Source organism: Alosa sapidissima, chromosome 7 (genome assembly GCF_018492685.1).
Source record: "Alosa sapidissima isolate fAloSap1 chromosome 7, fAloSap1.pri, whole genome shotgun sequence".
NCBI classification, from domain to species: domain Eukaryota; kingdom Metazoa; phylum Chordata; class Actinopteri; order Clupeiformes; family Clupeidae; genus Alosa; species Alosa sapidissima.
In genome coordinates, this window is record NC_055963.1 from 1,633,478 (window position 1) to 1,647,500 (window position 14,023).

Consider the following 14,023-nt stretch of genomic DNA (forward strand, 5'->3'; position numbering starts at 1 on the left):
TAGTGCTGTGAACACAGACAGCACATGGAAGGACAATAGGAAGAAGAGGAGGATCACTGGAAGTTTACATTTGAAGTTTGTTGTGCTGTTGTGACATGACTTAGTAATGACTCCGTTTTCTGCAATGCAGTGTTTGCAGCAAGCAGTAGCAGAGAGAGAGAGAGAGAGAGAGAGAGAGAGAGAGAGAGAGAGAGAGAGAGAGAGAGAGAGGGAGAGAGGGAGAGAGGGAGAGAGGGGGAGAGAGACGTGGAAAAAAGCTGGGATGAGACAGGAATGTTTTTCCAAACATGTTTGAGGTGGTTTAGTCATGGATTCTCAGTCCAACAACAAACAAAAGGCCTAGCATGTCTAGAATGTCTGCGCCAACACTGCCGCGTTCAAAATCAACAAGCCAGGAATTCACCGATAGCTAATCCAACCTGTGGCTCATTTCCCCCCACAGCAGAGCAACACACAGGCACTCATTCCCACAGGCAGTCATTCCCACATGCAGTCATTCCCACATGCAAATTCTCCATGATGGCAAACGGGAAAATCAGTAAATCACATGAAAAAGTCACTCACTTAATTAAATAAACTCTTAGAGCAGAGGTCTTCCACCTTTGACACTCTCCCATTGAGATTGGGCAATATTGCTGAGTGACACTCTCCCATTAAGATTGGGCAACATAATTTCTATCTGAAAGATTTGGATACTTATGGGCAACGTTTTGAGATCATCCAATCAGAGTGCTAGCAATGAATCACATGACCATCTGTGAGCTGAATTGTCAACAAAGATGGCAGCGTCACGATAGTGAAGCGAGCTTTCTTTTACTGTCCATGGAAGCGAGGGAAAAGAGAGGCATCTTATATCTTTTTACTCCGCTAAGTGTTTATGTTAAAACACAAAATGGACATTTTACTTCACCAAATGCTTAAAAAACCAACTAACATCGATTTTGATGTGCTTTATGTTTACTCGTTTTCCTCCCAGTAAACTGTTAGCTACAGTACCATTGGTCCATTGATAGTGAATAGGATAGCTAACTAGCGGTGGTTTTGCTAACAAAGTTGCTAGTTGTCTGTTGCCCTCATTAGTTGCCCTGTGTTGCCGGCAACATTGCCCAAAGAATTGCCCCGTGTATCATCAGCTTCACAGTAGCCATCACATTTTAATGGGGGGGGGGGGGGGGGGCAACGGATTAAGCTTGAGTATGGATGCTTTCTTGATTTCTTGAATTTCCCCTTGGGGATCAATAAAGTATCTATATCTATTTATCTATCTATCTATCAATATCTCATAGCCTACCTAGCAAGAGGTCTGACCCTGGTGAGTGGCACAGATTCTGGGGCAGATGGAGGTCACATGTTTTGATTTGATGCAAGACAGCTAAATGCTGCACATGACATGTTCCTATAGTGATCACATGATTGCATGAAGAAACCCTTCTCCCGAACACACAGATACTAGCATTAAGGAACCCTTTTCCCGAACACACAGATACTAGCATAAAGGAACCCTTCTGAACACACAGTTGTGTCATGTGTTCTGCGGTGTTAAGCGTGTTCTTGTGTTCTGCGGTGTTAAGAATGTTCTCGTGTTCAGGGGTGTTAAGCGTGTTCTCATGTTCTGCGGTGTGAAGCGTGTTCTCGTGTTCTATGGTGTTAAGAGTGTTCTTGTGTTCTGCAGTGTTGAGACTGTTCTTGTGTTCTGCGGTGTTTAGCGTGTTCTGCTGCTCTACTCCGGCTTCCTGATGGCCTGGGACCCTGGTACAGGAGAGGACAAAGGCCTGCCTCAGGCCATCACTTTTGGTGTGTCTGTGTCTGTGTCTGTGTCTGTGTCTGTCTGTGCGAGTGTGTGCGTGTCTGCGTGCGTGCGTGCGTGCGTGCGTGCGTGCGTGCGTGCGTGCGTGCGTGCGTGTCTGTGTGTGTGTGTGTGTAAAAAAGGGGTCATGGGGGTCATGGGGGGGGGCTGCGCCCAGATAAACATCCTCCCGCTGTTTGTTTTGGGAGCGGCTGGCGGGATCACCATGGGTACACTGTTTACCACAGCAATGAGGTAAGCCCTGAGGGGCAACGGAGCGCACAACACAGCACACACACACACACACGCTGGGGAGGGACAGGCAGTGTGTTTGTGTTTGTGTCTGTGTCTGTCAGGGTGTGTGTGTGTGTGTGTGTGTGTGGTCAACTGAGACTCTTAATGAAGAGTGGGTGTTTGAAAGAGGAAAAAACCAAACCAAAAGGAATCACCAGTAATCCAACAGTGTGCTGACCGACAGGAATCACCAGTAATCCAGCAGTGTGCTGACCGACAGGAGAACCACCTTCCACCAGCTGCTCCGTCCACCACACCCTGACTAGTACTTCTACCTTCTCTACTGTCATTCACTGGTAGTAGTATGTATTGATGTAGTATTCATTTCTATTCTAAGGGCCCCTCTTTCTCGAATTTCCCCTGGGGATCAATAAAGTATGCATGTATGTATGTATGTATGTATGTATGTATGTATGTGTGTATGTATGTATGTATCAATCTATCTATCCTCTGCATTTCAGCTTGAATGTTATTCCCCATGTTTGTAAGTGGCTTTGGATGAAAGTGTCTGCTGAATGACTAAATGTGGATGGAGGAGGAGGGGGTGAGGATGAGGAGGAGGTGAGGAGGTGAAGAGGAGAGGGTGAGGATGAGGAGGAGGTGAGGAGGTGAAGAGGAGGGGGTGAGGATGAGGAGGTGAGGATGAGGAGGAGGTGAGGAGGTGAGGAAGAGGAGGGGGTGAGGATGAGGAGGAGGTGAGGAGGTGAAGAGGAGGGGGTGAGGATGAGGAGGTGAGGATGAGGAGGAGGTGAAGAGGAGGGGGTGAGGATGAGGAGGAGGTGAGGAGGTGAAGAGGAGGGGGTGAGGATGAGGAGGTGAGGATGAGGAGGAGGTGAGGAAGAGGAGGGGGTGAGGATGAGGAGGAGGTGAAGAGGAGGGGGTGAGGATGAGGAGGAGGGGGTGAGGATGAGGAGGAGGAGAGGCGGTGAAGAGGAGGGGGTGAGGATGAGGAGGAGGAGAGGCGGTGAAGAGGAGGGGGTGAGGATGAGGAGGAGGGGGTGAGGATGAGGAGGAGGAGAGGAGGTGAAGAGGAGGGGGTGAGGAAGAGGAGGAGGGGGTGAGGATGAGGAGGAGGGGGTGAGGAAGAGGAGGAGGAGGGAGGTGAGGAGGAGCTGAGGAGGAGCAGTGGAACTCACTTGAGGAAGGCCTGGAAGTCTCCAAACACGGCCTCGCAGCCCGGCCATTTGCACACGCCGTGGCTATACAGGGGATGGCTGGCCTGGGACTGGCTCTCCTGGGAGCTCCTGAAACAACACACACACACACACACACACACGGTTATACAGGGCACACACATGAAACAAACAAACAGCATTTATACAGGGAACACACAGAGTTATTATACAGGGTACACACACGCAACAAACAGCATTTATACAAGGAACACACACACACACACACACACACACACAGCATTTTAGTATAGATAGCTACAGTGTTACAGTGTTGTATTGTAGTATAGATAGCTACAGTGTTAGTGTTGTATTGTAGTATAGATAGCTACAGTGTTAGTGTTGTATTGTAGTATCGATAGCTACAGTGTTAGTGTTGTATTGTAGTATAGATAGCTACAGTGTTAGTGTTGTATTGTAGTATAGATAGCTACAGTGTTACAGCATTGTATTGTAGTATAGATAGCTACAGTGTTAGTGTTGTATTGTAGTATAGATAGCTACAGTGTTAGTGTTGTATTGTAGTATAGATAGCTACAGTGTTACAGCATTGTATTGTAGTATTCACCTTATTCCGCGCGCAAACATGGGGGCGCTAGCTTTGCCCACATTGTCTCCGAACTTCCGATTGAGCAGTACATCCATTGCGATACATTGAGATAGCAGAGCTCTATCGAGATGACTGGCATCATATATTATGGGTCATCCTAAAGTTTATTTAGGATTTTGGTGACTTAAGACATTTCTGTTATACAGATTTCCTATCTGAAGTTAGGAAAAAACTGACTTCTGTAAGTTAGCCTCTCTATCCTCTTCTGCCGTGTTATCCCAATGAAGCTAACTAGACGTAGCTAGCCGACCGGAAGTTTAAAGACAACGTGGAATTTTAAAAAATGGGCGGGGCTGAATAAGGTGAATAGATATCTATTGTAGTATAGATAGCTACAGCGTTATAGCGCTGTATTGTAGTATAGATAGCTACAGTTTTTCAGTGTTATATTGTAGTATAGATAGCTATTGTAGTATAGATAGCTACGTTGTTATAGCGTTGTATTGTAGTATAAAAAGCTAGTGTTATAGCATTGTATTGTAGTATAAATACCTACATCTTTATAGCGTTGTATTGTAGTCAGAGGCGGACAGAGTACACAGCTTCATTACTTGAGTAAAAGTACAAATACCCTTTGCTAAATTTTACTATCTATTGTAGTATAGATAGCTACAGCATTATAGCGTTGTATTGTAGTATAGATAGCTATTATAGTGTTGTATTGTAGTATAGATAGCTATTATAGTGTTGTATTGTAGTATATAGATAGCTACAGTGTTATAGCGTTGTATTGTAGTATAGATAGCTAGAGCTTTATAGTGTTGTATTGTACTATAGATAGCTATTGTAGTATAGATAGCTACAGCTTTATAGCGTTGTATTGTAGTATAGATAGCTACAGTGTTATAGCGTTGTATTGTAGTATAGATAGCTACAGCTTTATAGCATTGTATTGTAGTATGGATAGCTATTGCAGTATAGATAGCTACATAGATAGCTACAGTGTTACAGCGTTCACTCTGCGCGCAGCACAACCCTCTCAGGGATACCTCAGGGCTTCTACACACAGTTGCGGTCCGTCAACGGATGCCAGTGGGTGTTCCCGACGGTAGCTATGCAAATGACTTGAGGTATAACCGTAATTTGATTAGCTGGTGCCGTCTGTTGTTCGCTTGTTAGTAATTTGATTGGCTGGTGCCGTCAGTTGGTGCAGCAACAGCTGAACTTCTCAACGCGACCGACGGGAGCAACGCGACGCAACGGACCCACAATTCAGTTCGGCAACGGATGACTTAAGCCCATGTAAAGTGAACGGGATGTGTCTCCAGCACTGCAACGCACACAACTGTGTGTAGGAGCCGCCATACGGCCCACAGCAGCGGTGAGTAGCAGCGGTTGTAGCGGTGAGTAGCAGCGGTTGTAGCGGGGGCCTCAGACCGACATTCAATCTCACAACAGCGGGGGCCGCGGGCTTGGAACGGCATCCAGGACAGGGGTTTGCACCGCGACCTTCGACCCCTGCACAGGCTGCACAGGAAGCTACCGCACACCTCCTGGACCCAGAGAGTAAACACACCACAGGCTCAGCACTGGCCACTGCCACAGCAGAGTCTGCTCTTACCTCAAATCACACACACACACACACACACACACCCCTCACTCTGCGCTCCTCCAGGGAGACCAAGCAGATGTCACACACACTCCATTAAACACCTATTAGCAATCTCCAACATTCATCTGCTGCGACTCTGTGCCAAATTCCAAATCTCCAGTTTGGAGGCGATGGTGTAAACGGATATGAGGAGACAATGCTGTCAGTGTGTGCAGTTCCCCTCCAGGCCTCTAGAGTGTGCCGTTCCCCTCCAGGCCTCTAGAGTGTGCCGTTCCCCTCCAGGTCTCTGCAGCCATTGTTGTTTTCTGCTTTGATGGTACACACAAACACATGACCGGCTGCACAAGGTGTCTTACACCTCCAAGAGGAAAGGACCTCGCGGAACCCTACAGAACCGCTCAGCAGAGGAAGGGGCCCTACAGAACCGCTCAACAGAGGAAGGGGCCCTACAGAACCGCTCAGCCGAGGCCAGTTGGCCCAGAGGGGGAGAAAGTGGGCACTGCGACTGCGCGCTAAACAACAGCAACAGCAGCGGCAGCAGCAACACTGGCAGCAGGAATGCACTGCTACGAGCCAAAGCACTGCGACTGCGCGCTAAACAACAGCAACAGCAGCAACAGCAGCGGCAGCAGCAGCACTGGCAGCAGGAATGCACTGCTACGAGCCAAAGCACTGCGACTGCGCGCTAAACAACAGCAACAGCAGCGGCAGCAGCAGCAGGAATGCACTGCTACGAGCCAAAGCACTGCGACTGCGCGCTAAACAACAGCAACAGCAGCGGCAGCAGCAGCAGGAATGCACTGCTACGAGCCAAAGCACTGCGACTGCGCGCTAAACAACAGCAACAGCAGCGGCAGCAGCAGCAGCAGCACTGGCAGCAGGAGTGCACTGCTACGAGCCCAAGACAAGGTGCGACAGGACACACAACTGCAACATTACAGCAAACATTACAGACAATTAGCTAACAATGTGGGGGCAACAGGGCATTGTCTCTAGTGCTGGGTGTGCATGTGGGGGCAACAGAGCATCTAGTTAGGGTGTTGTAGGGTGTTGTTGTTGGGTGTTGTGTTGGGTGTTGTGTAGGGTGTTGTGTAGGTAGTTGGGTGGTGTTGTGGGTGGTGTTGTGGGTGGTGTTGTGTAGGGTGTTGGGTGGTGTTGTGTAGGGTGTTGGGGGGTGGTGTTGTGTAGGGTGTTGGGTGGTGTTGTGTAGGGTGTTGGGTGGTGTTGTGTAGGGTGTTGGGTGTTGTGTAGGGTGTTGGGTGGTGTTGTAGGGTGTTGGGTGGTGTGTAGGGTGTTGGGTGGTGTTGTGTAGGGTGTTGGGTGGTGTTGGGTGGTGTTGTGTAGGGTGTTGGGTGTTGTGTAGGGTGTTGGGTGGTGTTGTGTAGGGTGTTGGGTGGTGTTGTGTAGGGTGTTGGGTGGTGTTGTGTAGGGTGTTGGGTGGTGTTGTGTAGGGTGTTGGGTGGTGTTGTGTTGGGTGGTGTTGTGTAGGGTGTTGGGTGGTGTTGTGTAGGGTGTTGGGTGGTGTTGTGTAGGGTGTTGGGTGGTGTTGTGTAGGGTGTTGGGTGGTGTTGTGTAGGGTGTTGGGTGGTGTTGTGTAGGGTGTTGGGTGGTGTTGGGTGGTGTTGTGTAGGGTGTTGTAGGGCAGGGCTCCGAACCGGTTCAAGGAACGAAAACGAAAACTAACGGAATTTTACGAGGAGCGGAAACGGAAACAAAACTGTTCCGGAACAGAAACATTATTCTGAAATCCACAAAACCGGTTAATAACGTTTTTTTTTCGTTCTCTATATATTTTATAAAATTTCACAAAAGCATATCCTAAGTGTTCTACTCGTTTGATTGTAGGCAAACAGCCTAATAATTTGACGAATAAATGGACCTTTGGTCCAAATGTGTATATTTTGTCTTGCTGTTGTAATGTAACCTATTCGTCTGCCACTTCGGATCTTAGGCCAGCTCGTAGCGTAGGCTACTGAAACTGATTTGGAAATTGTTTGTAGCCTATGCGTAATAGCCTATTTTGCATAAACAGGGTTGGAATTATAGCGCAAGCCTTTGAAGATCTCCATATGGATAAAACTTAGGCTACAACCAGGTAAGGAGTTTAGCACGTATCCAGAAATATTTTTGATAAGATTATTTATAGGCATAGGTTAGGCCTACAGTAAGTCTGTAGGCTATGGGATGGATACCCCATCTGAATGTTTTTGGATGCCGCCTGTGATTTATTATTTTTTGGCATAGCTACGGAATAGTCTAAATCAAGGAGATAATGAGTACGTCTATTCTAAGGTAAAGTCCACAAAAATAGACTTGATAGGCCCGCCAAACACTGCCGGAACTTTAAGAACGAACGATATTTTGCGTTCCGAACCGGTTCAGGGCCGATACGTTGGTGGCGGAACGCATGCAAGAACGAAAACGTTAAACATAGGCCTACCTGAACCGTTCGGAACGGAACGTTTGAAAAATAATTTTGTTTTCAAGCCCTGTTGTAGGGTGTTGGGTGGTGTGTAGGGTGTTGTGTAGGGTGTTGGGTGGTGTTGTGTAGGGTGTTGGGTGGTGTTGTGTAGGGTGTTGTGTAGGGTGTTGGGTGGTGTTGTAGGGTGTTGTGTGGTGTTGTGTACAGGGTTCTAAATGAACACCCGCCAACACGCCAAATGCGGGTTAAAATTCATTTTGGCGGGTGTTAATAAAAACTTAGTAGCCAGTTCGGCCGGTGATGCATGAAGCATTACATGCATAATACATAAGGCTCTGATCTCGGTCATATGTCCCCCTGGCAGTACTTTGGCTGCGTGCAGTTTGTCAGCGCGAGAGACGATGGAAACGAACCAGAAAACTACCAGAAAACTCAAGGAATTAAAAGAATGAACGGAGCCAGAGCAGGATGCATAGACTGAAAGAGGAGGGAGTTAGTCAGTAAAGTAAAGTAAAAAGTAGGCTACATAACACAAATACATAACACGTTAGGAAATATTAAAGCAATTAACGCATTGTGTTTACCTATTTCCTTTGTGGGGGGCTGATGTCATCTAGCGGAGGCTGCAAAACCTGAAGCAGCTAGATCGTTTATTTTATTGTCTATGGAGTCAGCTGAAGCAGCTAGATCGTTTATTTTATTGTCTATGGAGTCAGCTGAAGCAGCTAGATCGTTTATTTTATTGTCTATGGAGTCAGCTGAAGCAGCTAGATCGTTTATTTTATGGAGTCAGCTGAAGATGGAAAGGAACGGAGGTGAAAATTATCCGTTTTAAAAAGTTGCCTGATCAGTGATCACCACCACCACCACACGCATCACGCACTGTTCATAGGGCACCGAGAGACAGAGGAGGGACCAACATGCTACTCCATTTAATTGAGAACGCTCTGAGCACGCACAAGAGGGAGAGAAAACGAGTGGCAGCTTCCAGCAGGCTTGTCATTGTTGATGATAATTGATATCAACTTTTTATTAAGTTAAGATTAAACTAAATGTGGCAGTGGTTGGGACAGATTTATGGGGGCGAGAAGAGGAATGAAGCAGGGGATGAGGATATCGAGAGAGAGAGAGAGAGAGAGAGAGAGAGAGAGAGAGAGATAGAGAGATAGATAGAGAGATAGATAGATAGATAGAGATAGATAGATAGATAGAGATAGATAGATAGATAGAGATCCCAAACATGAAATGAAGTGTTTGCACTTTCTGTGTATATTTTGTGGTATGTATTCATGCCAACAATGTTAATAAAATGATAAAATGCATTCAGTGACACTCATCTCATAAAAGATAGTAGAAATTCTGATTGGCTAGTAACTTTAAAAAGTTACCAGCCACATTGGCTGGTGATCAAAAAAGTTAATTTAGAACCCTGGTTGTGTAGGGTGTTGTGGGGTGTTGTGTAGGGTGTTGGGTGGTGTTGTAGGGTTTTGTAGGGGGTTGTAGGGGGTTGTGTAGGGTGTTGTGTAGGGTGTTGTGGGGTGTTGTGTAGGGTTTTGGGTGGTGTTGTAGGGTTTTGTAGGGGGTTGTAGGGGGTTGTGTAGGGTGTTGTGTAGGGTGTTGTGGGGTGTTGTGTAGGGTTTTGGGTGGTGTTGTAGGGTGTTGTGGGGTGTTGTGTAGGGTTTTGGGTGGTGTTGTAGGGTTTTGTAGGGGGTTGTGTAGGGTGTTGTGTAGGGCAGCGGTCCCCAACCACCGGGTTAGGGTTAGGGTTAGGGTTAGGGTAACCCTAACCCTAACCCCAACCACGCAGGACATTCCTAACCGGGCCGTAGCCTACGACATGAGTTTAAAAAAAAATGCATGCAAACTAAACTAAATTTAATTCGCAATAATGTCACGTTTTTACATGGCATAGGCCTATATGCAGTTGTTTGATTGCACGCATGTTTGCATTTTGCAAGGTCTATTTTCTTACGTCTGTCTGTCCCGCCTTCAACACTTTTACATATTGCCTTCAGCGCTGCGCAGCCTCAGGTCAGCTCACTTCACTTGATCAGTTCTTGGCGAACGGTAGTGTCACACGAAGTTAGCTAAACTGCTAGAATGAGCAACAAAAAACAAGCATCTTTAGCAGGTCACTGGCCAGAGTGTTTGAGTTGCGAGAGCCGCTGCAGAGATTTCTTACAGAAAAAAAGTCACCGTTAGCTGCACATTTTAGTGATGAGGACTGGGTGTCAAAACTCGTGTGACATATTCGGGTTGCTTAATGACCTCAACCTGTCACGCCAGGGGAGAATGACGACTGTCTTTAAACTGGCAGATGAAGTCGCTGCATTTAAAGCAAGCTTGATTTGTGGGGACGACGAGTGGACCGGGTTGTATTTGATATGTTCCAAACAGTAGTGGGGGTTTTGGGAGAGACTGAGGCAGGGCCCTTTCTCTCGCAGCTGGTGCGCGATCACCTTGTTGCGCTTTCAAATGAGTTTGAGCGTTACTTCCCATCCTCCAAAGATCCACGGCAAACCAATGAGTGGGTCCGCAACCCATTTGACAATATCCCGAATAGTCCTAACTTGTCAGCACAGGAGGAAGAGCAGTTGATCGAAATTGCCAATGACGGTGGTCTTAAGAGTGTGTATAAGGAAACCTCTCTGGCGGGTTTTTGGATCAAAACCAAAGCAGAATATCCCGAGATAGCCGTAAAAGCGCTGAAAACGTTTCCCACCACGTATCTATGCGAGGCCGGGTTTTCGGCAATGACTGCAACTAAGACCAAATTGCGCAATCAACTGGACATTTCAAACACACTGAGGGTGTCACTGTCTTCCATCATTCCCAGATGGAAGCTTCTTGTTGCAGGGAAACAAGCACAGGGCTCCCACTGATTATATTCATAATGCACGTTTAGTTCCCATGTTTTGTTCCCATATTTTGTTACGCATGTTCACACTTTAGATTCAAGTTGTTCAATATTCATAGTTCATATTGTTCAGTTTTCACTTCTTCAAGTTCACGTTTTTCACAAGAGATCGTTACCTTCACTGTTCATACATAACTGGAGCTAGTTCTTTTCAAGTAATGCATGCACAACACATATGGAACATGGAACCCCCAAACCCCCCCGCCGGTCCATGTTACATAAAAGGTTGGGGACCCCTGGTGTAGGGTGTTGTGTAGGGTGTTGGGTGGTGTTGCAGGGTGTTGGGTGGTGTTGTGTAGGGTGTTGGGTGGTGTTGCAGTGTGTTGGGTGGTGTTGTAGGGTGGTGTTGTAGGGTGTAACGGTACGTGTCCATTATTACGGCGCGTAGACGCTTGCAGACACCTAGCCCTCTCTCCCGTCGCCGCGTGTGGGCGTGTATAGGCTAAAGTGTAACGTTTTATTTTTTGTAATTACACAATGCCAGCTAACGTAGGCTACTGAAGTGGAGATAGCCTACTACTGTTAACATATTTTATTGAAACACTCACAAATATCACTGACATGTTCCTCCAAAGCACATTCTGTCTTGGTTCAAGTTGCCAACAAATTCTTTTTGATAGGGTGCAGTGGCGCACTTGTTCTAAACTTAACTTCTTCCCCACTACATAGCTTAATATATTTTCATAAAACCTACACGATTATCATGCGGAACAAATATTTCAGGCAGGCTATTGTTCCGGACCGGAAGACTAGAGCAAAGGACAGAACTTGTTTACCGAAGATGTACATTGGCTAACCGCCTCGCGTTAACCGCTCTCATTTGCATAAAGTTCAGCCGAGCCCAACTTCTTGACGCGCCGCCTCTGTTCGAATGGCCGCGCCGCCTTCCCAAGGTGCATTACGGAAACTTAAACCACGCTTTGCCGCTCTCCATAGGAAATCAATGGGCTATGTGCGGCGCAGTGGGCTTTGCTGCGATAATGGACACGAGCTGTAAGAGCTTGAGTTGCTGGTGCCTCTCTGCTGCCAGTCCGCTGACATGACACATGAACCTGAGCACGACCTTGAGCCCTCACCTTCCATACACACACACACACACACACACACACACCTGTCAGAGATAACAACACAGGCTTTCTCTGTCTCACTAACACGCACAAATGCACACACGTTACTGAAAACAACTTGAGGCTATGCAGAACGCACACACACATTACAGAAGACAACTTAAACACACACAGGCCAGCACACACAGGCCAGCACAAACACACACACACACACACACACACAGGCCAGCACACACTCCAACAATAATGTGCACACCCACGCAGGCAGGCTCTCCAAACTCCAAGCTTGCGCTCTTTTCCGCCCCCCATGCGTAACGGATTAGTACAATCAATACTAATTAATGCAGGCCAAGCCAATTAGGATGGGACCCAAACTGCTCCGGAGCTATGAGCAGCCTAATTATCAACAAAACGCACAAGTGTGCAAAACGCAGTATGCAAAACAAACAGCAACACGCGGTGTGCAAAATAAACAGCAAAACACAGTGTGCAAAACAAACAGCAACACACAGTGTGCAAAACAAACAGCAACACACAGTGTGCAAAACAAACAGCAACACACAGTGTGCAAAACAAACAGCAACACACAGTGTGCAAAACAAACAGCAACACACAGTGTGCAAAACAAACAGCAACAACAAGGAGCCGCGCCCGCCGAGACAAACAACCTCACACACACACACACACTCTCCAACAGGTTCCTCTCTGCAGAAACACCCCGGAGCAAAACACCACACACACACACACACACACACACAACCAGCTGGGGTAGATCGCATGGCATCCATACGTACAGAACAAAAGTGAACTGAATGTACAGATCGTTGTTGCAGATACACGCATTCTGCAATGCAGGAAAAACGGCTTGGCCATTGTTTACGTAAAGGGCTTGGCTCAGCCACATCTATTAAAATAAAGCCAAACACCACACACACACACACACACACACACTCACACGCACGCACACACACACACGCTCACACGCACACACACACACACACACACACTCACACGCACGCACACACACACGCTCACCCGTCCTTCCTGGCGAGGCGAGGGGCATGGTGGCCGTTGGTGGCCGAGTGGTGGTGCGGGCCGGCCTGCAGGGGTTTGGTGGCCGTGGGCGACGCATCGCTTCGGTCCTCACGCCTGCCGTCCGCCGACACTGCCATCTGGGACTCCTTCCACAGGTGCTGCAGGTCCAGAGGTGACGGGCCTGAGACACACACACAGACACACACACACACACAGACACAGACAGACACACACACAGACACACACACACACAGACACACACACACAGACACACACACACAGACACACACACAGACACACAGAGATAGCTGGGTTATGCCACACGCTGCTCACAACCACACTGGTTGGAGAGGCCCAACTGCAAAAAAAAACTACAATCTGCAATATAGAACATCCATTTGCAGGTCAAAACAAGAAATTATTTCAACAAACAATAAAAAAATAAATAAATAAATAAAAAAATATGTACATGGCCTCCTCTTCCCTGTTATCTACTTGCAATGTCCAGCCGATCTGGTGTGATCCTGTGTCTGACTAGTTGGGCAGCCATGGCCTACTGGTTAGCACTTCGGACTTGTAACCGGAGGGTTGCCGGTTCGAACCCCGACCAGTAGGCACGGCTGAAGTGCCCTTGAGCAAGGCACCTAACCCCTCACTGCCACTGCTGTTGCAGGCAGCTCACTGCGCCGGGATTAGTGTGTGCTTCACCTCACTGTGTGCTCACTGTGTGCTGTGTGTGTTTCACTAATTCACAAATTGGGATAAATGCAGAGACCAAATTTCCCTCAAGGGATCAAGAGTGTATATAAGAGTATATATACTTATACTATATATACTTATACTTGACTAACCTGAGACTGAGCTGGCAGGAGGTCAGCAAGACTATTTTAAATTGTCCTAAAATTGTTGAGAGAATTGCTTTAAAACTTTGTTTACCATGTTGTTAGTCGCATTGGTTAAAAATGTGTCAGCCAAATGTAATGACTGCATCCACATTCTGATTAAACCAGCGCCCTACACGAGCCTCCAGGAGCATTAGTCGCGGCAGGTCTTCAGGAGTGCTTCATTCTGCCTCTGTGCATCCACAACAATACTCAGAGATGAGCTTGAGCAGTGTGTGTGTGTGTGTGTGTGTGTGCATCCACAACAATACTCAGAGATGAGCTGA

General features: G+C 47.3%; 1 protein-coding gene across 5 annotated transcripts in view; it reads right to left on the reverse strand.

Moving 5' to 3' along the window:
- foxp1a (forkhead box P1a) overlaps positions 1-14,023 on the reverse strand; it is a 56,694-nt gene that overhangs the window by 8,041 nt on the left and 34,630 nt on the right. For all 5 annotated transcript variants that reach the window (XM_042099474.1, XM_042099475.1, XM_042099477.1 and 2 more), the window contains 2 exons: positions 12,856-13,036; positions 3,217-3,324 (listed from right to left, as the gene is read on the reverse strand). In XM_042099474.1, the coding sequence (XP_041955408.1) occupies positions 3,217-3,324; positions 12,856-13,036 (289 nt within the window). The remainder of the gene's footprint in view (positions 1-3,216; positions 3,325-12,855; positions 13,037-14,023) is intronic.